The 25,115-nt window shown below is 35.7% G+C and overlaps 1 protein-coding gene across 7 annotated transcripts in view; it reads left to right on the top strand.

Moving 5' to 3' along the window:
* Nucleotides 1–25,115, top strand: part of PEX5L (peroxisomal biogenesis factor 5 like) — a gene marked incomplete at its 5' end in the record, with an annotated part of 187,128 nt that overhangs the window by 66,884 nt on the left and 95,129 nt on the right. For 3 of the 7 annotated variants that reach the window (XM_081235910.1, XM_081235907.1, XM_081235905.1), the window contains 2 exons: nt 11,843–11,947; nt 21,874–21,985. In XM_081235910.1, the coding sequence (XP_081092036.1) occupies nt 11,843–11,947; nt 21,874–21,985 (217 nt within the window). Of the gene's footprint in view, nt 1–9,490; nt 9,557–11,842; nt 11,948–21,873; nt 21,986–25,115 lie in introns of all 7 variants that reach the window. The other 4 variants (XM_081235908.1, XM_081235904.1, XM_081235909.1 and 1 more) reach the window with 2 other exon arrangements.

The raw sequence follows: 25,115 nt of genomic DNA, 5'->3' as shown, positions 1-25,115 counted from the left end.
CTTAATAAACTCTGGCATATGTTGATGTGGGAAAAACTAGGATCTTAAAGAAATTAATTTTTTTTCTATACACATAACATCTATCTAGAATTAGAATCAATTTCAATCTGTCTAATGAAATATCACTATCATGTTGCTTTTATCTTTGAAACTAATAGATCATAATGTATTATTTAGTAGGTTGAAATAAGTTCAGGCCAAATCTCTTTTAAACGTTAATTTAATCTATTTTGATATATATCTGACATTCAGGAGGAAGAAAATGTAAGGGATAGCAGAGAATCCATCTTTAGGAGATTGAGAAAAACTTCGTAGGCAATTTAAAATTAATATTATCAAATCACTCTTTTGCCTGTAGTGACTTGGGACATAGATTAAAGACATATTTCCAGTATAGGCGATATAGGCAATCTGCCTAAAGTAGGGTGTAGAAATGACTCAACACCTCCATGAACTCAATGGACCACCAAACTGTTCTCGTCCTTCAGAATTTAGAAACAAGATATGAATGTGGTGTCAATTTGTAATTCATCAGACAAACCAGTGAACTCATTAGTAGTAATATATACTTTTAGAACTGCTAGAAATGTTTTAACACTCTTAAGGTCTTCTATTGTTGAATCCTTTCTTAGACTTTGAAAATTGAAGGTCATCTTTTTTATTGTGATTATATAACTTTGGTTGAATAGATCTCCTAATATGGCCCTACCATATTAGGGCCCTACCATTGTCAACCCTAGAGCACATAAAACAGTCTGTGAATTCATCAGCAATCTAATGGTACCTTGGAGTTTTGCAACTGCTACCTGAATGGGCCAGATCCAGATTTGCCTTGTTTTTCTATTGTTAGGGGAAGTCCATTAGCTTTTACATTTCATTATAGTGTAGCCTTATCAAATTACTCTTTCAAAATAATAAATAGTTCTTTCAGATACTGTAGACACCCAAATACATATGGAAAATAATTTACTCAGCTAATGGGATTTTGCTGATTTTTTAAATTATTAGTGTATATTGAGTTCTCACTTCTACATGTTGTCGCTAAAATCTCAATTCAAGTTTGGGAACCAACACACAGCTCCTATTGGCACTAGCTGACCACTCCACGCACAATCTTCATTTGAATTTCTTTTAGGTAACACTCCCTGACAAGTAGGTCATAGTCCCTGATGCGATATCACCATAGTGGCCAATTTTGGCCACCTGGGTTCAAAATTTATAGTTTTCAATATCCACAAAGTCCTTTTGATCAGATTGGAAATCGCAAAAGGAGTTAACTGAGAAGGCTTAAAGTAGACCTGTAACTAAATTGTCTTTGGATGTTTCTAAACAATTTATTGAAGTACGAAAGTAAGATTACTTTGTAATCATGGGTAGTTTTTTCATTATCGTATTAGTTTACTAGGGTGTCCAAAACAAAGTGCCACAAGCTGGGTGGCTTAAACAACAGAAATTTATTTGCTCACAGTTCTGGAGACTAGAATTCTGAGATCAAGGTGTCAGAAGGATTGGCTTCTTCTGAAGCCTCTCTCCTTAGCTTATAGATGGTTGTCTTCTCCTTGTGCCTTCACATAGTCTTCCTTCTATGTCCTAATTTCCTCTTCTTATAAGAAATCATATTGAATTAGGGCCCACCCTAATACTTCATTTTAACTTAATTATCACCTTAATAAAGACCCTATCTCCAAATACAGTCACATTCTGAGCTACTGGGTGTTAGGCCTTCAATATATGAATTTTGAGGGGACACAATTCAGACCATAACAGTTACTAATCTCAACTCATTAGAAACTGGTCTCTCATTATCCCTAGTGGCTAGATTCAGCATCCTGGACTTGCTTTGGAGCCTTGATTTCTCTGCCTTATAAGTCCTTTTTTTTTTTTAACATCTTTATTGGTGTATAATTGCTTTACAATGGTGTGTTAGTTTCTGCTTTATAACAAAGTGAGTCAGCTATACATATACATATATCCCCATATCTCCTCCCTCTTGCGTCTCCCTCCCACCCTCCCTATCCTACCCCTCTAGGTGGACACAAAGCACCGAGCTGATCTCCCTGTGCTATGTGGCTGCTTCCCACTAGTTATCTATTTTACATTTGGTAGTATATATAAGTCCATGCCACTCTCTCACTTCCTCCCAGCTTACCCTTCCCCCTCCCCATGTCCTCAAGTCCATTCTCTACATCTGCATCTTTATTCCTGTCCTGCCCCTAGGTTCTTCAGAACCTTTTTTTTTTTTTAGATTCCATATATATGTGTTAGCATACGGTATTTGTTTTTCTCTTTCTGACTTACTTCACTCTGTATGACAGACTCTAGGTCCATGCACTTCACTACAAATAACTCAATTTCCTTCCTTTTTATGACTGAGTAATATTCCATTGTATGTATGTGCCACATCTTCTTTATCCATTCATCTGTTGATGGACACTTAGGTTGCTTCCATGTCCTGGCTATTGTAAATAGAGCTGCAATGAACATTGTGGTACATGACTCTTTTTGAGTTATGGTTTTTCAGGGTATATGCCCAGTAGTGGGATTGCTAGGCCATATGGTTTTGATTTAGGTCATCCCAAACCTGGTCTCCTATCCATACTGTGACTATTCTCTGCCTCTGTTGCTGTTATTGAAATCTCTTTACTGCTTACATACCTTTTGCTCCTCTTACATTCCATATGGTTTCTAAACTCAAGTTCATTACAGTGGTTTCTGTAATAACCAAAAACTAGAAACAACCCAAATGTCCATCAATGGTTTAATGGATAAATCGTGGTATATACAGATGATGAAATACTATACAGTGGATAGAATGTAATAACTATTGCTACTTACTCCATGGATGAATCTCACAAACATAATATTGTATCTTTTGCTACCTACTTCATAAGGACACTTAGCCCACAGAGTCCATGAGTTCAGCAGTAACCATTCAGAGTCAATTAATATTTATTGAGTACCTACCATGTGCCAGGCATTGTGGAAGTGCTTTCATACATACTTAATTCTCATAAATTTATGAAGTAGAAATATAGTATTTCTATCCTGTTTTCGGAAGGTAAAATGAAGCCTTAGAGAGAATAATTTATAAAAGAGCTGGGATTTGAAACTCCGGTCTTCTGACTCCAGTCCTGGTATTTGTGCCAGCATGCCACACCATGCAATCCTTCTTTCCCTTCCACTGACCATGGAGGCTACACCGGCTCCATTAGCTGTTAATCGCATGGCCACACAGTGACTGAGGCTCATCACTCCAGTGTCTCTCCATACTTTCCCTAACTCCTCTCCCCAGAGTGAGAAAGACTGTTCATCCTTTTAAGGAACCAGAAGGCATGAGGGAGGATCCAACTCATACACTGCTGATGACCCCCCAGAGGACTATCAAGATAAGAAGAGATGCCAGAGTCTGATCCAGAATTTTAGAATAGAAATGCCCAAAGCCTCAGCTTCTCTCTTAGAACTGTTTCAGGAATCAGGCAGGTGGAGTACCTTAGCTGAGACCTTTTTGGCTAGTAGCTTGTGAATTTAGCCTAGTTTCTGTAATTTAGTTTTCCTAAGTTATATCAACAAAACTGGAGCATTTGGTGACTGGAGAACAAGCTGGTAAAAAACTTGCACCTGCCAGAAAATGAGGAAAGATACAAAGAAGGCTACTGAGTAGTCAGACTCCAAGTCCACAACTCTTATTCAAAACTTAGTAATAGAGTTTGCCTGAAACATTCATAAAGGGGAATTCAAGTTCACTAGTTACTAGCTCTCCTCTAGAAAGAAAATGGACACAGTGAATGTATTTCTGAATTTGCTATCTCAAATTCAAAAATTTGGTAACAGTATATTTACCACATGGTCTTTACATCTATTTTTTTAAAGAGATGGGATTCAATTTCTTTGCTCTAAGATAACAATAGTCAATATTGAAAGGCCTCCAATTTGGTAGGGGGATGGAATTCTTTCTTCTGACTTGTGTTTTTACTTGGTAAATAGATTTTACTTACTAGGGGCAAGACATTGGGGGATGCATCTAATCACCGATAAGAAAAAGAGTTTCAGAGGTAATCAGATCAATTCAAGGGAACTGTTTCATTGTCTTAACCACATATTTATGTACAGGAATTCTTATTTGTTATATTTTCTTTGCAAAACTTTCCAATCAAGAACATGTGGAAAAGATGGGAGTGATAAAGAAACCGATTTTTTGTACATGGTTCCTCCCAAGTTTCCACACCACTATCCTTCCACATTTTACTATCTTGTATACTATACCACCTTGACTAATTTCAAGCACTTAGAAACCAGACCTCAATACCTCTTCTCCTAACCCCTCCCAGAAGGAGGCCATGTCTCACCTCTCCCTATGCCCCAAACACCACTGATTCAGCAGAATTTCAGCAACTATTTATGCTGGTGATGAATGATTCTCATAACATCTTACTTTCTCTTAAGTGTTGGATATGTATCCATTTGTGCAAGTAAGATACAAGTAGTCTGGAGTATTTGTACTTGGGAGGATATTTTTTGAAAAGAAAAAAATAACAAAGTAATCTTTAGGACTTTGTGTTTTCAGTCTTTTTCCTTTTGCTTAAAAATAATCCCCCTCCCCCAAATGCCTGTTTTGCAAATCATCTGAGGTATTTAACAAGGAATTGAAAATAACAAAAGTAACCCTGTAATTACCATTGCATTTTTTTGGTTACATATTTTACTCAATCATCAAAGGCCTCTCAAACGTAAATATATTTATATAAATATAAATAACAAATTTTGGATTTATCATACCAGAAAGGAAAATGTATCATACCAGAAATTAAACATTACTTCTTAATTATTGAATATGTATTATTTATGTCATCCTCGGCATAAGCCAAACCAGGTCAAAAGAAAACAATTTTTTTGTTTCTGGGAGGAGCTTAATCTCCATGCACAACTCAGGAATTTTGGGTATGGGCAATCCTGTTCCTCAAGTGACCCACTGTGAAATTAGAAAAAATGACAAGGAGTGCTTTGGGACCAGTTGGTGACTCTGGTCATTGAGGGCTGATTTTTTTTTTAATAAAAGTAGAGATAGAAGTGGACTCAACTTCCTCAAAAGTGCTCCTGGATGGTCAAGAACACACCCTGAGACAGGAGAGACTAAAGTGCTTAGGCCTATTTTCTGAGGGAGAGACCACATTTTAAGAGTCACATCAGTTTTACACACCAGTGTTTTCTGCTTCAGGCCTAAATGTTCCAGGTTTTCTGAGGGTGTTTTAAGAACTACAAGATGAAAGCTACTGATTGGGCACCCATTATGATTGGTGAGTACTGTTAGGGGAGACTCCTGAATGGGAACAAAAATAGTAAGAGCAGCATTGGTGATAAGGAGGCCTGTTAAGGCAGGAACAGCTGCTGTGGAGGTGCTGAGGAGGTGATGGAAGCAGCTGCTGCCAAAATGGACTACCCAGAGGTGAGAGAGAGAGCAGCCCCAGGGACACCACACTAACTATGGAGAAGACACAAACCCAGGGTCACCTTATGCACCAGCACAGTGGACACGGTTCAGACAGCCCAAGATACTCTTTAGGACCCATAAAATTGTTTTAATTATATCTTTCTTAAAATCAGAACCCCCTAAATGACTATTAAAATAATGAATGTGTCATAATAAATTCAGTCTGGATTATATTTTTCTTGATACAGCTTAATCATAAAATATAGTCTTCTACATTTTTTTTTATAGAGGAAGAGGCCCATGAAGGCAAAAGTTTGAGGGCCTATAAAAGTCATAAAGACCCCCTACACCAATCATTCAGGCCAAGGACAGTGTGTGTGCATGCGGGGGGCGTGGAATCCCAGCGACTTTCATGTGTGGAGGTTTAGAATTAAAGAGATTGTTATCCACGACTCTCCCATCACCACATACACATACACCACACACAACAAAAGTGCCAAATAGCACATGACACACACCAAGGGCATAGGAGTTATATAGTAGAATGTAATTAGAATCAGTCCTCATTCACCTCAGAAGACTTCATTGCAAAGGTGATGGTTTGGAGAGTCATCTGGGAAAAACAATGCTGGAGGGGAAAAAAAAAAAAGTAAGAGAGAAAGACATGGAGAATCAACAAATCAACTAGATGTCTTCCCTTTAAATGCCATGTGTCATTATTTTAACTAGAGGCATCAATTTCCTTACTGCAACTTGACTACCCTTATTAAGGAATCAGTAATCATATTATTTCCAGCTATAAACAGATCACTGAACCAATGGTGAATTCATATGATTTTTCAATTCCTCATATGAATTGCTAGTTAAGAAAAGAGAGCATTCCATCCATGCTTCCCAATTGTTTACATCTAGATGTGTGCTTCCTTCAGTATGTTTAGAACCAAGGATTGACCAGTATGCTCAGATTTAGTTCTCTATTTGTACCGCCTTTAAAATTTACAAAACATTCTGTTGGGGGCAGAGATGAGTTAAATGTTACCGTGATAGAACCAGCATGGTTTGAACCCTACTCTACATTGGAAGAAATCTACAGGAACACACAACTAGGAGAACACATAATATGGTAGGCAAAGATCGCCACCATTCATGGAACATTGATCTGATGTTTTCCCATGTTGAAAGAGAAGTTTGAAGAGAGCATGACACTTATCATGACATTTACCTTCCCCAGTAAAAGAAGGTTATCCTGGCTCTGCACATGAGAGATGAGAATAGCCATCAGAAATTAGCCTTTTTGTGGCCAGTTTCCCGCAGGTGCATGTTAAGTCCAGGGTCTGGAATTTATGATACATAATTTTTCAGTATATGCAATACTGAATATCATTTCATTTCAAACAGTGTTGCTAAAATGATCTAAATGGCAGGTATTTGCTTACATGTATGTATGTATGAAGAAATATATTCAATACATTCACATTTGTAAACTTGATTGTAGTTTGTCTATCCTTAGAACAGTCATCCTAAAAAAAAACTGTTTAATCTCCAGTATTGTAAATATAAAATTTGGGGGGAAAATGCATGAAAATGTTAGGGTTGCTATTTAAACTTTCTTGTTTCTGTTTTTTCTCAATTTTTGGCAATAGCATATATTAATTTTACAATCAGAACAAAAGGAAGGCTGTTATTTAAATTCATCTATTAGTTAATTTAGGGTTAGAGATGTCTAGTATTGTAGTCTTTTACTCTTCCCCTAATTTGATATATCTCCGTTTCTTCTGTTTAATATCTTTGATAAAGAGCCTCTGTATTATTGTCGATAGATTAAGAATAATAAAAATAATTTTTAAGTTACAAACTCCATAGTAGCAGTAATAGAATCTGCAACTAGAAAATTGCTTACAAATGGACTGTGTTACTCTGAAATTACTTATTTTATTTCATGTGTCCAAAATAGATCTCAGGGGCTTCCCTGGTGGCGCAGTGGTTGGGAATCCGCCTGCCAATGCAGGGGACGCGGGTTCGTGCCCCGGTCTGGGAAGATCCCACATGCCACGGAGCGGCTGGGCCCGTGAGCCATGGCAACTGAGCTTGCGCATCTGGAGCCTGTGCTCCGCAACGGGAGAGGCCCCAACAGTGAGAGGCCTGCGTACCGCAAACAAACAATCAAACAAACAAACAAAAAAAAACAACAACAACCAAAAAAAAACACAAAAAAACAACCAAGATAGATCTCAGGAAAATCCTAGTAAAGATGGCATTTCATGGCATTGAGTTAGCATTTAATAATAATTGGAGAGATGCTAAAGCTTATAAGCCTATTAAGATCTACAGAACAGAAAAAATTGTGTGTATGTGAAATGTTAGGTTCATTTTCTAAGAAGATAGGACAAACGAAAACATTTTATTAGAAATGTGCTCATGAGTGAAGTTACGGATGGCTGATTCTTATTGACCATTGCAAACTAAAGAAAATATTTCTCCAAAATATATGCTTAGATCCATACTGTGCAATTATACTGAAAAGTGGTTGCTGCCCCAAACTTGGGCGATACCATTGGAAACCCTGCATTTAGGTCAGTTGATGAGGGCAGAGTGGAAGAGCCCTCCCACCCCTAACAAAGCTGGATGGAGAGAGAACAGTGTGGTAGAGAAGGAAGCACACAGACTGGGAGGTGGGTCTGGTTCCCATCCGGGCTTAGCTTTGAGGCCTTGGCCAAATCACACCATCTCTGAGCCTCAAAGCCCAAAAATGTCTAGCAAAGACAGTAATACCTATGCCACAGGGCTCTCATGAGATCAAACAAGTAAAAACATGCAAAACACCCAGCAGAGTGTTCAGCACACAGTAACTTCTCTAAATATGTTAGATCCTTCCCTGTGAGACAGGCCTAGAGCCCACACCTTCTCATCTGAGGATACCTCATAGCTTCACAGCCTGGTATCCAGCCTCAGAAGATCCTGTGACTTCCAATATTTTCTACTCTGTTTCTTATATTCTATATTTAAAAAAGAAGAAGAAGAAGTGGGCCAAAATTGAGTTTTCTTAATAAATGTTAGTGTCACTTGCTACACTCTGTTTCATTCATTTATGCCTGGTGTTATAATAGAAATTAATTAAAAAGATTATTCTCAAGAATTATTATTTGTTAGAAAAGCTACTATTTTATATATTTCATTTGTGAAGAAACAAAATGATAAAAGAAATTTTTTAAAAATCAAAGAATTTTCCACAGCAAATCACAAAAAAAGAGAGATGTTTCCCTTTATGCTGATACTGTTTTCTAAACAGTCAAAAACATCTCAAGAGATTCAGTAAGGAAGTGGGAAAAGGTGATTTTGAAGTATTATTTGAAAAGAAATAGGCTGAAATAATTGCTAGAGGGTGTCATAATGCGATAATCAACTTGTAAAGTTTCACTATTCTCTTGTGGCTAGAATGACGTATTTAGAAGCATACCGATTTAATGTAATCTAAATCCATTTATATGCTTGAGTGTGTAGTCAGTGTATATTTCCTTTTTGCTGTCTTCATGATGTTTCAAATAATAGATTATGGTGTAGTTCTATTTAGAAAATTGAGCTTGAACTTTGGATAATTATGTGTATATATTTCTTACAATGTTTTAAGACACTGAATAAAAAAAAAAAAAAAACCTGCACAGTTGAATTACTGTCAGCCCTGCAGAGCTGCTGATAAGCCAAGTTGTATAGTTTCATGAATTGCCAACTCAGTTATCAGACAGGTTCTGAATTCTAGAAGCATTATCCCACAAGATAAATGGACAAGTCAGAAATGACACAGCTTGATTTTAAGGTACCAGGTGGAGGTGGCAATACAGTCTGGGGAAAATCTTGGTTTGATATATGAGTGCATTCACGTGATTTGGCAGTGGTTTTAGACACCATGGAGATGTCACGTGGCCGACCTTCCTGCTCTGTTCTCGGACTATACCACACTTGTGAAACAGTGAGGCTCATGGGGTAATAACTCAAAAGCCAAAAGGCTGTAAAGCAAAAAAAGTTGCTAGCAGGCACTAACCTGGGTGTCATGACTCTTTTCAGGTAGTAGGTGTAACCTTGAAGAAAAAGTGGCACTGTCTTCAAAAAAGTGACCTGACCCTGGCTTTGGTGGGTTTTTCTGCAAGAAATAAAAAGCACCGCATGTGTTTATTATACATCCTTTCTAGCTGACCACTGCTTTGTTCTAGAGTTCAGCATGAAAGGACTAATTTTTGTTTTCTTTTGTTTTTGTTTTAGTGAAATGGCATGTCCGTTGCTAATTCTAGCTATTATAGTTGCACATGTGAAAAATACCTATACGTAGTTTATAGATTGGTAGCATTTCAAATAAATGGTATACTGAAATATTGACCTGAAATTTTTTGAGATGCTTATCAATTGATATTTTTTTCTTAGCCCAAGAAAAGAGTCTGAATCATTATTTTTTAAATTTTACCTTGTAACATTAGATATGTTTTAAAAAATATATTACGAATTTAAATATAAGCATGCCACTTTGTTTATTGCTATATTATTAAACCTCTTGGAGCATGGAAAGAATTCTTCACAAATGATTTTGCTCTTTTGAAAAAAATAAGCTGCAAAAATATTTGTTAAACTATATATAATCTGTCAATGAGGGTAGCTTATAAAGGTATACTGAGCTTACAGTATGTAATGTTTTATCCAAATAATTTTTATATTTTGAAAAAATGTCAAATAGTTTAAGAGTGCCATAAATCTTTTCCCAGAATTCAGAACTGTATGTATCTCTATTATAGGAAGATGACATTGCTTCATTAAAGGAAAAACCTGGATCATTATGCACCCCAATTTGTATGCAGTGTTGCCCTTTATTCTTCCAGAATTCAGTTAATCTAAGGATTGTGCCCATATAAACTTTTCAGAACACATAAGAAAATTACCACTGTTATATCTGATGAATAAAATCTCTAATAGTTGATTTTCTATCATAGAAATAACATATTATCATTCAATAATGCTAGTTTTTAAGTTACAAACCAAAGAAACAAACTTTCAGCATTATAAAGAGATTCACACATTTTTAAATGTAGTAACTATACAGAAAGTTTTTCTTTGTTCCCATAAATAAAAGCTGCCACTCATTACATTTTAGAAAGGCAATGCCTGAAAAAATGGACAATGTTCTGCTTCTTAGAGTCAACCTACCTTTTAAATACTTAAAGCCCTGTGTAAACCAAAGATCATAATGTAATTCTATCCTCTTTAGTTGCATAGAGACTATCAAGATTTATTAACCTCTGGAGTTAATAGTGACCATAGCTCTTAATTCCCTTTCAGACAATGGACCCTCATATGTCCATTTTGTTTCTTTGCCTATATCTCTGTGTGCTACATTTTTATTTTAAGTAGATTTACAACACAGATATTCACGTCTGCACCTAGTATAAGGTTGTTTTCTCCAGAGAGGCTCTACCCAGAGACCAAAGAAAATGGAAGGTTTTGTTTTTGAAGTGTTTAAAGATTATTTAATTTTTACATAGCATGAGCCGTTGCTAATTGGGTTGGGAAGGTGATATTTTGTTTTTTGTTTTTTTCCCTTATGCCCTATCTACTCTCAAAAACTTAATAATCTGGTAAACTAAAACCCCAGAAAACCAGCATACCCCTTTACAGTCCATAATTATGCTTGTATGAGGCCAAAAATTTGTAGATGTCAATATATCATTGCCTCTATTATTAATCATCCTTTATTTACACCTGGATTTATGAGATTCTCCAATTAAAAGACATTTCTAAAATTCTATTAAATTTTTTTGATCTCAAGAACATTGAGAGTTGCAAATTTTTTTCATACTACCTCCCCAAAATAAACAAGCTGGGTGAATTCCTGTGATGTTAGGCTGCCGAAGAATTTTTAGAGGTTTTATGACACGTTTACTTTTTATTCCCGATCCACTCAAAAATGACAGACTCCAGAGATCACTGAGCAGAAGTCCTCTGTGGGAGTGAGACCCTGATCCTAATCCCTAATCCAGACTCCTCACTGCCATTCAAAACACTTAGGGATTATATAGGAATAAGTTTTAAATGAACATAACAGGCAATCTATAGTGTTTTTAAATCAGTACTATAAAAATTGTCATGTCATGTAAATTGCCTTAAAATATATTATACATATAAAATACTATGTTAAAATTAAATGTAATATGTCAGCTGTAAAGGTGAAAAAGTAGCTAACTAAAAAGTTCACAAATAATCTTTTTTCAGATTTTGTGTGTTTTCTCCTCAGCCAAAAGCCTCAAGATTCACTTGCAGCAGCCTACCTCTTCATTTATGTTGGATTGCTCTTTAAACATTAGAATATCTTGTGATAAACAATAAGTTAAAGATTTCTCCTGACACAAGTCATTGTTGATTTCACTGTTATAGGGAAAAGGCTCTAGGGCGGCAGATAAGGCTGTTGCCATGGTGATGAAGGAGATACCGAGGGAGGAGTCTGCTGAAGAAAAGCCCCTCCTTACTATGACATCACAGGTGGGCAGACCCTTAGGGTTCCTGTAGGAAGCTGACATATGTTAATTTATCAGATATTGTGATTCTTAACTAGAAAAAAACAAAACAAAACATTAACTCGATCCAATTTTTTTTAAAACACAGTTTCAATGAAACAATTATACAATATAAAATGAAAACCAAAATTGCTAAAAAAAAAGGAAAATTCCATCATTTAGTTACTTATTCGTGGATATTAATTTTCATTACTAAACTTTAGTTAAAGAAAGAAAAAGAAAATATATGTGCAAGTAAAACATGTCGCTTCTTTATAAAGGAGTCTTGTTAACAACTTTGGGAAAGAAATAACAATTAAGCTAATGGTACATTTGAACAACAACCAAAAAAAAAATCAAATTCCTATGAATAAATACAACTTATATTGCATACATATGTCAGTTTACCAGTAGAATATCTAAAATTTCGTAAGTGTTAAATATATTTATGTTGTGACTATGCATACTACGTATGTCTATACATATTTATGTGGATAACTAATTTACAGGAATGAGCCAGAAGTCCCTGAGTCTCCATGCAGAAAATGGCATTTGTGGCCCCTCTTCTACTAGTGACCTTGACAACAAAACTATCGTCCCTATTAAAAGCACATGAGGGGCATTTTCAGTATTTATTATAATAAGTATAGAAAAAGATTTGCATTTGTATGCAAACACACACTGAGAATGAATCCTGTATGTCCTCAGGGACTTTTGAAACACCCTGTAAAATCCACATACATATGTATGTATAATATACTCATCACCACTCTGTGGAACTATCAGTTTTAAATTCTTAAATGCAAAATTACTTACTTGCATTTATCTTATAATTTAGATTAGATTGTTATCTTAAACATTTCTTTTTTTTCTCCATAATGCACTAGTAAATACAGTGATTCAGTTCCAATTATATGAACATGTCTAGATTTAGAAAAATGTCCATTTAAATTCCTCATGAAAGGCATTTATATCAAAAGCTAAATTATGGCAACTTATTTTTAGAATATCATCAGATCACATCCCCAGCTGCTGCCAACATGTGTGGTTTCATTTCATTCTAAACACTATGCTGTAAGTAATGAAAATTATAATAACATATAACATCAAAATTGAATAATAAAAAAGTTATAAAGATTCCCAGGACTTTGGGATAATCTTATGTTGTGAGGTTTTTGTTTTTGTTTTTGTTTTTGTTTTTGTTTTTGTTTTAATCCAAAAGAGGAGATGCTTCTTCCCAATGACACATAGTAATAGTTGGAAAGAAATTTGCTTAATGTTTACCAAGGCCTCCATTCTTTACTTAGTTTACATAGTAAAACATATCCAGTTTTACATTGATCTCCTGCCTTTGTAGAATCCATATCCAAAATATACAGTCCACAGTTCCTCAGGCGAATGTTATGGGAGGTGAGAACCACTTGGAGTTCTCAGCTAATGGTAGAGCCATATTCATCAGTAGGTAAAACCTATCCAAATTTGCGATTGGCATAGTTGTGCTGCAGCATATCATTTCAGGACATCACGATTTAGGACAGGCTCTAGTGCCCAAAATTCTTTTTCTTCAAAACCATGCATTGCTATGCACTTTCCAGTAATCCTTTTCAAATGTCCAAAATTACCACTATAACCTAAACTTTAATCTAAATTTAATGTAAAATAAGAATTTTGATTTTTTTAATTAGAAAAGAAACTGTAATTATTACCATTTTCTCATATTCAGAACATTTGTGTGTACCAATTTCCTTCTTTAATCCCTGTCTAATGTTGCATTAACTGTTTTTGAGGTAATAGTTACAATTTTACTGCATGAAGATGATATAATGCTTTCTTTGATGCATCATATACTTGTTGCATAGTGACTAGTTTATGAATCAGCAAATGGAGAGTTCTGATTCATAAAATGCAGTGCACCTATTGTGTTGATAATCTTATGGAATTAATCCTGTGACAGCTGTGATACAATTATTTCTCAGTCAAATGTGGTTTTATTAGTTGATATACTTTTTCCACTATACACAAGTGGCTTCTTCCCTGCTATGCACCAGTGGCATGCACAAGCCAAAAAGCAGCAGAATGATCTGAAAAAGTGAGTACTTCTCATGGCAACCACAGCATCCAATCTGTGTACCATACCACATTCTTACTCGTTATCTTGTGTGAATGTATTAGTGTCTTGAAACATGTCTGTCCCATGTCTCCTGTAAAGCCCCTATGACATAGTGCTACATACTACAGGACACATTGACTCATCTTCATCACTGGTGTGTCGATGCCAGCTGCTCTTTCACAGATTCCAGAAATGTCTGAAACTAATTGCCGCTCTCTCAGTAATGTCTTTAGGACAATCATAATTGATAAAATACAGAATAAGTCCTTGAAACACTGAGTCCCTAATTTGTTTAGTAACTGTTCATTCCACAGACTGGTAAGTGTAGAATAGTTTATAATGAGGCATTTTTGTATTATGTGATTATTAGGATCACTTTTAGATAGATTTAGCCAAGCATACTCCAGTCAAGTCATTTATAGTACATTGAACAAATTGAACAAAACAGAAGAGTTGGCCAGGTGACCTGAACTCAGAAATTGTCGGACCCCTGAGAATTGCTCTTTTTATTTCATTTAATTATTAATTCTTTGCTAAACAATGTGTCAAGCTCTTCATAGTAGTTCAAGTTCATGCTGTCCTAGACTAACACTTTAAGTCAAACAGTATGGAAACAAATGTGCATTGATGAGAGTTTTGAAGGGAAAAAAATATGTGAAACATGTAGTCTTGGAGGAAATAGAGTTTCTCTAGACCTGTGCTGTTCAATACAGTAGCTGCTAGCCACACGTGGCTATTGAGTGCTTTGTGGATACCCCGAATTGAGATATGCTGTAAGTATAAAATACATACCAAGTTTTGAAGATTTAGTCCAAAGAAAAATAATGTATACTATCACATTAATAATTTTTATATTGATTACATGTTGAAATAATATTTTGGATATATTGGGCTAAACAAAATGTGTTATTAAAATTATTTTCACCTGTTTCTTTTCACTATTTTTAAAGTGGCTACTAGAAAATTTAAGATTACCAGGCTCTCGTTATCTTTCCATTGAACAGTACTACTCTAGACTGTAATGGTATAAATAAATACAGTTTAAGGCTAGAAGGGCAAACTGTGCCAGAAAATTGAGCATATCACAGAAAAAAATTTTATTCTTCTTTATGAGAATGAAATGGCTTTAGGGAATATTTTTCTCTCATAAGGAACCTTCAGAAATTTTCATTTTAACCACCTCCCCTGGTACTTTTGTAAGTAAGGAATAGCCCATTCATTTTTTGCTGTAGAGCACAGTGTCTTAAAACTATGTGTTCCAGACCTCTTCTTGTCAGAGGAATTTTTTTAAACTCAGGCTTTGTTTTTCTATCTGTCCCCACCCCTTATAGTTTGATACTGATTTAATATTGTGTCTGATAAAGATAAAAAAGTAATGTCCTTGATTGGAAAAACATTCACAAGGCTGCTAAATACAGTCTTGTTTGGGTTTTCAGTTACTAACTTTAAACAATTGCTTTAATTATATTCTCCTTCCTGCCTTGATGTTAGTACTATCCAAGCTGTAAACAATAATATTTGTTCATTTCCCCATGAATAGATTCACATTTTTATGTCTAACTATCCTGTCAGGAAAATATTTGTTGTCAGTTGGTTGACATTTAGATCAAGTCAAAGAGTTGAAAATTATCACATGGTTATCCTTTACAGGAAGATCCACTGAGACCCATATAAAGAACTGGGGGATGGGGCAGTACCATTAGTACTATTAGCTCATAAGAAATTAATTCAGTCGGGTAGCAGAATTACTATGACAAAGCCTTCAAAGGCTGAATACTAAGGGGTGCATAGTAATGTTTCAGTTTCCTCTTTTCAATGGATTGAGTCAGTCAACTTAGTTTTAATATGGTGACTATTTTGATGGGCTTTGCACACGTTTCTAAATTTGGATAGGACTAATAAAGCCATAAACAATAGTTTAATTATAAAATTATGAATGAAAACCTACTTAACAAATGACATATATTGTACTTTTAATCAAGAGAGTGCAAATAATAAAGGAATTTTCAAAATGCATAAAGATATGTCTATTGAAAGCATATTTGTGTTTTTATTTATATAAAAACAATCTTAATTTTTCTATTATTTAGGTGAGATAAAAAGACTGGTATTTTTTTACAAACTTTTAAATCAACATTACAAATATGAGATATTTGTCAACTGTTTTTTAGCTTATTAGCTTCAGTGTTTTAACTTTTAAAATCATTCTTTAAATACTAAAATGTTTAAAAATAAAAACAGAATATTTTACTTTAAAACAATAGATAAAGATCATCAATCTGAAGTGTAAAATTATAGAAGAATGAGTTATTATCCTATACAGACCTTGTTTTCTCACCTAAAATGTATTTTGGTTTGGAGTTAATTCTTAGTGATATAAGCTATCGCAAACTTTAGCTCTATATTTTTTAATGAAACACCTAAGCAATATATTGTTTAAAGATAAATAAACTTAGGGCTTCCCTGGTGGTGCAGTGGTTGAGTCCGCCTGCCGATGCAGGGGACACGGGTTCGTGCCCCGGTCTGGGAGGATCCCACATGCCGTGGAGTGGCTGGGCCCGTGAGCCATGGCCGCTGAGTCTGTGCATCCGGAGCCTGTGCTCCACAGCGGGAGAGGCCACGGCAGTGAGAGGCCCATGTACTGCAAAAAAAAAAAAAAAAAAGATAAATAAACTTAGACTTAAGTCATAAAACAAGCTATCTTTAATACACTGGAGCTTAAGTAGCAGGCAGTATTTAAAAACAAAATACTCTCCTTTCATCTTGGTTAAATATTCAGCTTAGATCATATAATAATTTAATTTTTTAACATTTAAATTAAGGAAATTCAAGTTGAACTAAGGCAAATGTATTTTTAGACAAAGTTTTAAAACAGACAATAATTCATTAAAGGTGGATGATATTGTCTGCATTCTGCTCAACACTAAACACAGTATTGATATAAAATAAGAACCAATTTTGTCCTGTGGTGGCTATTAGCCACATCAACTGACCGGTCTGACTAAGTCATAAGTAAATTGAAGGCATTTGACTGAATATTTCATTTACAACCTATGATTACAAGGAAGGTGTAAAGGATCAATAGTCTTGAATTCTGAGTGACAAGAAGCTCCTACATGTGAGTTCTCACCTGTCTTCTTACTTCTGCTACTTCATTTTGTTTCCATGTCCATTGACTGTGTAAGGGCTTTCTCTCAGAATCTCCAAATTTGAATCTCTGATTTAAAATCTCTGAGTGAGGTAGTGGTGTTATTTCTTGAAGTACCACTGGCTTCCCACTTGCATTGGTCCATGTCCTGCTTCCAAAGATGGAATGAGGCAGGTCCATGCCTTTATTTCAATTTTTCTCATTAGGCATTCATTCTTGGCATTTTTGACTTCTTGGTAAGAAGCCTTGCGTTTGGAAATGTTCCTTTAGATACCTCTAGGTTTCCAAGCATTTCAATGATGTGACAGTGGGGGAAAGTGGACTTCGATTTGTGGTTTAAAATTTGCCAGGAATTTAGTAAACATTTCTGAGGACCACTGGCCTCTCTATGAGTTGATCAAACCCCATATGAAATTGAGGATGCCCATGCAATCATTCTTTTATACAATTCACCATTCAGTTGGACTGTGTAAAATCAGTCAACATTTATTAAACTGCCACTATGAGATACAAAAATTAATTGGATTAGGTCTCTACCTTCAAAGAGATCATAGTCTAGTGGGAGGAAACAAGTGAAACTAAGGTTATAAAATTGGGTAAAGCATGGGAACACGGAGATGTTGTAAGAAGGCACTTGCTGCCTAGAGCTGAAGAAGGTTCCCAGACAATGTATCAATAGAACAGGGTCCTGAAAGAGAAATAAGAATCTGTCACCATTAGAAAGGCCTTTGAACTAATCTAAATATTGAAAAGAGGACAAAGAAGAATAATAAAGGAAAATTTTAAATGTAAAGTTGAAATAAAGGCCTTAGCAACAAATGAAGTGAGTCATTTTAACTCAGTTAAGATCATCTGATTGGACCACAATTGCAATCACTCCCACTCAGTTATTCAAAAAAAAAAAAATTGGAAACTTTTTGACTCACCTTTTATTATTTTTATAACATCAATGTACTCTGTGCCAGAAGGATGAAATGAGGTAAGTTCATAAAGTATTTCAAACTGAAGGAAGTAATTCTAAGAGGAAGTCAATAAGCTCTATCCTACCAATGAATAAAGACAATAAATGGCATACAATTTGGGAGTAAAGCTTAGGGGAACTATTTGGGGGATTCAGTTCAGTTTGCAATATTACTTTATGACCTAAAAGGTTTGCTTATTCTCAAGTCACCATAGTAAAACCATAAATTTGTTTGAAAATCAGGAGGGAGGCATGTGAAAAGCCATTCTTATCTATATAAGTAAAAATAAAATGGGACTTAATAGGGCTAAAATAATGATTCTTAAATTCATCTGACTGAAGATACAGTTCAAAATTGGACTGTTTGAGATAGATATTTTTATATCTTCAGTTTCTGCAAAGTCACTGTCCCATTTGGTAGCCATTTATTGAGCCCCTCTTATATGAAGACATTCTATTCAAAGTTGTGAAGGATATAAATATGAGTAAGGAGTAAGACATAGCCTCTTACCTCAGAGTTAATAACAAAAGATTTTTTTCATGATATTTCCTATTTCATCTTCCATATCTCAATCAAAACCCAAAAACCTTCAGTTCCCAAATTACCTTTCCATGCTATCTGAAATCTGGCCTTTCATCCTCTTCACCCTTGAGCCCTGCCACTATCCCCACTCCAATCTCAGCATTTGCCGACAGCTAAACGGTGCTCTAGCTTGAAAAGCACAGACTCAGAAAATAATGTGAAGTTTCCTCTTTGATTTGTTATCTATGGAAGAAAGTCACAGGAACAGCTCAGTTATGGGAACGGGACAGACATGTTATGGGAACAACTCTAGTCCAGGGGTGAAGTGTGGTCACAAATAAGACAGTAGGTGTAGAAAAGACCTTATGAGGAGAAGCCACACCTTGGGCTCTCTAGTGTCTCTCTGAATAGCCTTCTCTTTGGTATTCTTTTCTTCCTATGCTGAGAAAATCTGAGTGCTAGAAGTGCTTTCTCTAGAAAATAAGTCTTTAGTTTGAATGAGGAGAGAGACTCAAAAAAAAAAAAATCCTATTACAGACTTGCCTAAAAGGATAGGCCTTTCAATTAATTGTGCCTTTCCTTTGTTTTTCCGTTTAGATATTTATGTGGAAAGGTCTTACTTTCTAGAATTCTTTTATCAAATTTAGCCTGTAATTTTTCAGTGTTTGCAATTAAAAGTATCTGCAGAAATCTAATACCCTGGTCTTCTAAAACCATATGTAATCTAAGTCTATTCTACACACCTACTCACAGAGCTATGATTTGGAAATAAATTATTAGTCCTTTTATTTACAAAGGAATTTAATTGTATCCAAAGTAAAGAAAAAGTATAAGGGGGCTTTTGTGGAATATAAATCATAGGTACCTTTTACATAATAATGGATATTTCTCAAGGCCAGGACTAAGAGAATAAATTTTCTTAGTTATCTATCAGTAACATCAGACTTCTTCAGAGAAATAATGGCTAACAAAGAGAGTTATGACATCACACATATGTCATACGTATTTTAAAGTTGAAGTTGTATTGGTTGTATTGAGTTTTTGCACCTTTTTTACTTTAGCCTAAGTCAATAAGACCTGGTAGTCAGAATGCACAACGTAATAAATGTAAGCCTGTTACAATAAATTCTATGAGTATAGTGTGGTGCCATATTTGATGGTGACCTTCATCTTCCATGATGTTTATAGCACAGCAGAATCCAGCTCTCCCTTGACAGCCATGAGAATGACACAGCCTGGAGGTAGACATTGTTGCTACATCAAGACCACATCACCATGCTGATATCATACTAGATGGGTTCAATATGCTAAGCACATATGGCTAAAAGGTCAAGTTCTCCTAAGAAATACACATTAATGTATGAGTCTTAAAGAAATTGCATAAACACAGTTTTTACATGAACTACCTATACATGAAAAACAGATCCCAGAAAACTAATCACATTTTCAGAAGAGCTGGCATAAACCATGGCATTTACAAAAATTCTAATATGTTTTATCCCCAAAACATGAAAAGCTCATAGTCCCTCAACATTAAAAAATATTTCAATATAAATAGGATGGGTGATATGCAAGAATGTTCAAATTCAGAAAACAAAATGCAAAGAAACTCAAGAGTTTTGTTCATGGATTAAAGGAGCATCCCCCAAAAAAAGGTTACAACCAAAACAGACCTCAGATAATTTAGAGAAATCTGTGTCTTTATACATAGTAACACTAAAACTTATAATTGAAAATTTTTCTATCTCTATAACTTGAATATTAAAAGAAAATGAGCATTCTTAATGCTTAGAACCCTCGATAACATGTACAAATTAATATGAGTGAAATTAAATTGCCAACTCTATCTCAAAATCTTAGACTTTAGTGAAGATCTGAGATTTATCCATGTTAAGATAATAGTATGAATGTGTAAAAGTACCAAAGGTGCCTCTTGGTTTTCAGTCCCCGAATAATCACTAATGCTTCCATATTCCTCCTTCACCAATAATAGAATTGCATTTTTTATTCCCATATTTACCATTATTTAGGTCTCTTGTCATGGTCCATAAGCTCTAAGCTATAATACCACTAACATTGCCAGAGAAATAATGAAGTGAAAGTGAGTCATAGAAAATATTTTGATTTGGTAATACTTCAAAACACTTCATTTGTTATTTTATGTGTCTCTTAAAATACAGCCTTGCAAATAAGTATTTTAAAATCTAGAAATTTTTTGGCACATCTTTTTCCTATAGCAAGTAGAAAACTAGATGACTATGCCCATTTTAAGAAAGGCCAATATAAAAACTCCCAAAAAAACTAAGACAGTTCTTTTAGGGACTAACCACTTGTGTTATCTTAAGTGTAATTTTCCCCTTACTCTTAGAAACAGAACTTAAGGATGTTTGGATTCAAAGAAGTGCAGAATAACTGAAAGTAAATAGTTGGCTGCCACTGATAATGAGAACTAATAAAAATCAAACTGAAAGATTTCTGAAATTAGAGAACAAACCAATGGGGAAATATAATTGAATTGACAGAGATCTCTTTTACATACAGATTTTCACAAACATATATAATAGATACCTGTACAGTTAACGATATTTCCTACTCTCTCAAAATACTTGTTATGCACTACAAAAGCATCCCAAGGAAATGTAAGGAAGGGCATGTGCCTTTAGGTGACTTGAGCTTTTTAAGAGAGAGAGAAAAAGAGCGTTTATCCACGCACACGGATCTCTGTGTGTATGCATGCTCTTACCACATAGCAATGACTGACCAGTCCTAAACAGAATGTGTCACCTCAAGGTCTGAAGCCATGGTTCCAGGTCTCAGTGAGACCTTTTTGTCCAGATGAAGAGTGAGATTGACCCTTAGGAACTGTGATTCAATAGGTGTCAGATTCTACATACTGAAATTAGAGAAAAATTCCAAAACTGTTCTAGGAGGAGAAAAAAAGCTTGAGGTTTAAAAACTGAAGTTGGCTGCATCAAAAATATGACAGTGCTGAAAGGCTCATTCCCCATCCCCTGATTTTTTTTTTCTTTCTTGCCTCTATCCCATTACTTATTGATTGATTTATTTTTTGGTAGGCTTGCTATTCTCATTTTGTTGCAAGGCTGCATTTTAATTCATCTGATTCTGCAGTTGGACAAAGTCCTTTGACACCTGTGTTCATTTATTCCCAGCTGGTGAATGAACAGCAAGAAAGCAGACCCCTCCTGAGTCCCTCCATCGATGACTTTCTCTGTGAAACCAAATCGGAGGCAATAGCAAGGCCAGTAACGTCCAACACAGCCGGTAATTCTTTCACTTTTAACTTATCCTCAAGTGGAGTTAATTTTCATGATAGAAAAATGCACATTTTCTTTCCACAATGCATTTTAAGTGGAGAATAATGTTTGCAAACAAATGAAATTTTAGAATATATACTGTTCAATATAAACCAATAAATTGCTTTTTTTAATAATATAAGAAACTCCAATGGATATTATCCAACCAATTTTGATAAACATTAGAGTACCACTATTAGCAATGAATCATTTTTCAATGCCAATTTTCATATTTACATCTTCGCATCTCAAGTCACATCATATAGGAATCCTTTAAAACAAAAGCATCTCTTTCAGAGTAAGGTTTTTCAAGTTCTGGCTGGAAATATTTTGTATGACAAAAGTCCAGTAAAATAAAAATATAGGCAACCCCTTCAAGTGGATTGAAATCACAATTAAAATGTCCTAGAGACTTGGGATATTATTGAGACAATTTTATTTTTTTGTCATATAAATGGATTAGTTGCTCCTTCTTACAACAATTTATTTGAACATTGTTCTGGAATTAAATATAATCAAACAGTAAGCTATCTGTATAGGGACTAATAAGTTGCCATCCAATGAGTGAATGCAGGATGCCAGTTTATCAATCACACCTTCTCCAGCATCCTCTGCACCTAAATTCTCACTAATTCGAAAACTAAGTCACTTAGGTACAGCCCACCCTGAGGCCACAACGGAAGATTTGACTCAAAAGCTACTTGTCGCCTTCTGGATCAGCGGCAGCCTTTCTGCGTTGGTTTCATTCAGTCAACATTCACACTCAAAGGCATGTTGTTCAAATAAGAAAAAAGAATGATGTCCAGAATCAAACAACAAAGGTTATATTGGATTGCAGGAGAGAATTTAATGGGGGCAGGAGAGGTTAATTATATACTGTCTTGTTAAAGTTCATTTCATTTCCCCATCATGTCCTCAGCCTGCTGCTTCCTGGCATAGTTTTATTATACTTTTAAGTAAATGAAGAAAATCACAGGTGAAGGAAATTGTGATTTTTAAGAAATGCTAAAAATTACAACAATAAGAGTAACTAACACAAGATAGAGGCACTTTATGTGGGAGTGTAGTCTACAGTCTCTGGAGTTAAACTTTGTGAATTCCAACCCCAGCTCTGCCACTTAGCAACTCTGTGTCCTTGAGCAAGTTGCATAAGTAAGTCTATTTCCTCATCTGTCTAATAGTAGTAAGATCTATATCTCATAGGTTACTTGGGAAGATTAAATGAAGCAATCTATGTAAGTGCTAACACCATGTAAGCTCTAACAGATGTTACCATTACTGTAAGATACCAGGTGAAAACAGTACACCCAACACTTGCCTTTTCAAATGCGTTAACTTTCTTTATATCACACCAAAGCAATCATTTTCTAAATTCAACTACTGCTTTGAGTAATCAAGCAAATAAAATTGTACTTGGTACATTTTAGGCAGGAAATGAAACAAGTTCAGATCCTGTCAGATCAGTTTCATCCTCCTTACCTATGAAACTGGAGCTCACCCCTCCAAAACTGAGCTACCCCCAGAAAAATACAGAGGAGCCTTGTGTCTCTAATTGCAGGAAAATCCATGAGAATGGGGTACACTGAGAAATTCCTGCTGTTCTAAGAAAAAGCTGCAAAGCCTAATTCTCAGATCTTGATTCCAGTACCCTCTACAACTCTCAGGGAGGATGGAACTAAGTCACATAGGAAGGGCTCACCAGAGAGAGCAACATAATATCCAACTCAAAAGCTGATTTTCACTTTGATTTTTCTAGCAAATAACAGAGAGACCTATGAAATACTGGAGGAAAAAAATCAAAAAAATATGTCATTTCTTGCAATCCCAGTACCTACAGTATTGCCTTCTGTATTAGTTTCCTAGGCCTGCCATGACAAAATGCCACAAAATGAGTGGATTAGACAACAGAGATTTATTGCCTCACAATTCTAGAAGCTAGAAGTCCAAAATCAAGGTGTCAGCAGGACCATGCTTCCTCTGAAGATGCTTGGGAAGGATCTGTTCCAGGCCTCTCTCCTGGTTTCTGGTAGCTCCTTGGCTTGTGGAAGCATAACTCTAATCTTCACATGACATGTGTGCATGTCTCCCAGTATGCATGTCGGTCTCTGTGTCCAAATTTCCTCTCTTTATTACCACCCTACTCCAATCTGACTCATCTTAACTAATTACATCTCCATTGACCCTATTTCTAAATAAAGTTACATTCTGAGGTACTGGGGGTTAAAACTTCAACATCTGAGTTTTGGGGGGACACAGTTCAATCCATAACACCCTCCAAAGTAAGAGGACAGGAAAAATGGTATGTTGAGACTATGGGTTTTTCATTTCTTGGCCTCAGCATTCAGTGCATCTGAGTCACACAGATTTTTATCCTTAAGGAAGACTCTTATTTGATAGTATGTTCTTTTTTAATCTTAAAAATATATGTCAGGGAGGGCTTCCCTGGTGGTGCAGTGGTAAAGAATCCACCTGCCAATGCAGGGGACATGGGTTCAAGCCCTGGTCCAGGAAGATCCCACATGCCGTGGAGCAACTAAGCCCGTGTGCCACAACTGCTGAGCTTGTGCTCTAGAGCCCATGAGCCACAACTATTGAACCCACGTGCCTAGAGCCCGTGCTCCGCAACAAGAGAAGACATTGCAATGAGAAGCCTGCGCACTGCAACGAAGAGTAGCCCCCACTCGCCACAACTAGAGAAAGCCCATGCACAGCAACGAAGACCCAATGCAGCCAAAAATAAATAAATAAATAAATAAATAAATAAATAAATATATATATATATATATATATATATATGTATGTATGTATGTATGTCAGGGAGACCCTCAAGATGGCAGAGGAGTAAGACGTGGAGATCACCTTCCTCCCTGCAAGTACATCAAAAATACATCTACATATGGAACAACTCCTAGAGAACACCTACTGAACACTGGCAGAAGACCTCAGACCTCCCAAAAGGCAAGAAACTCCCTGCATACCTGGGTAGGGCAAAAGAAAAAACAGAGACAAAAGAATAGGGACAGGACATGCACCTCTGGGAGGGAGCTGTGAAGGAGGAAATGTTTCCACACATTAGGAAGCCCCTTCACTGGCAGAGA

This window comes from Mesoplodon bidens (assembly GCF_964165515.1).
Source record: "Mesoplodon bidens genome assembly, chromosome: 5".
NCBI lineage: Eukaryota > Metazoa > Chordata > Mammalia > Artiodactyla > Ziphiidae > Mesoplodon > Mesoplodon bidens.
Note: the sequence above shows the minus strand (reverse complement) of the source record. Positions and strands in the feature narration are given on the sequence as shown.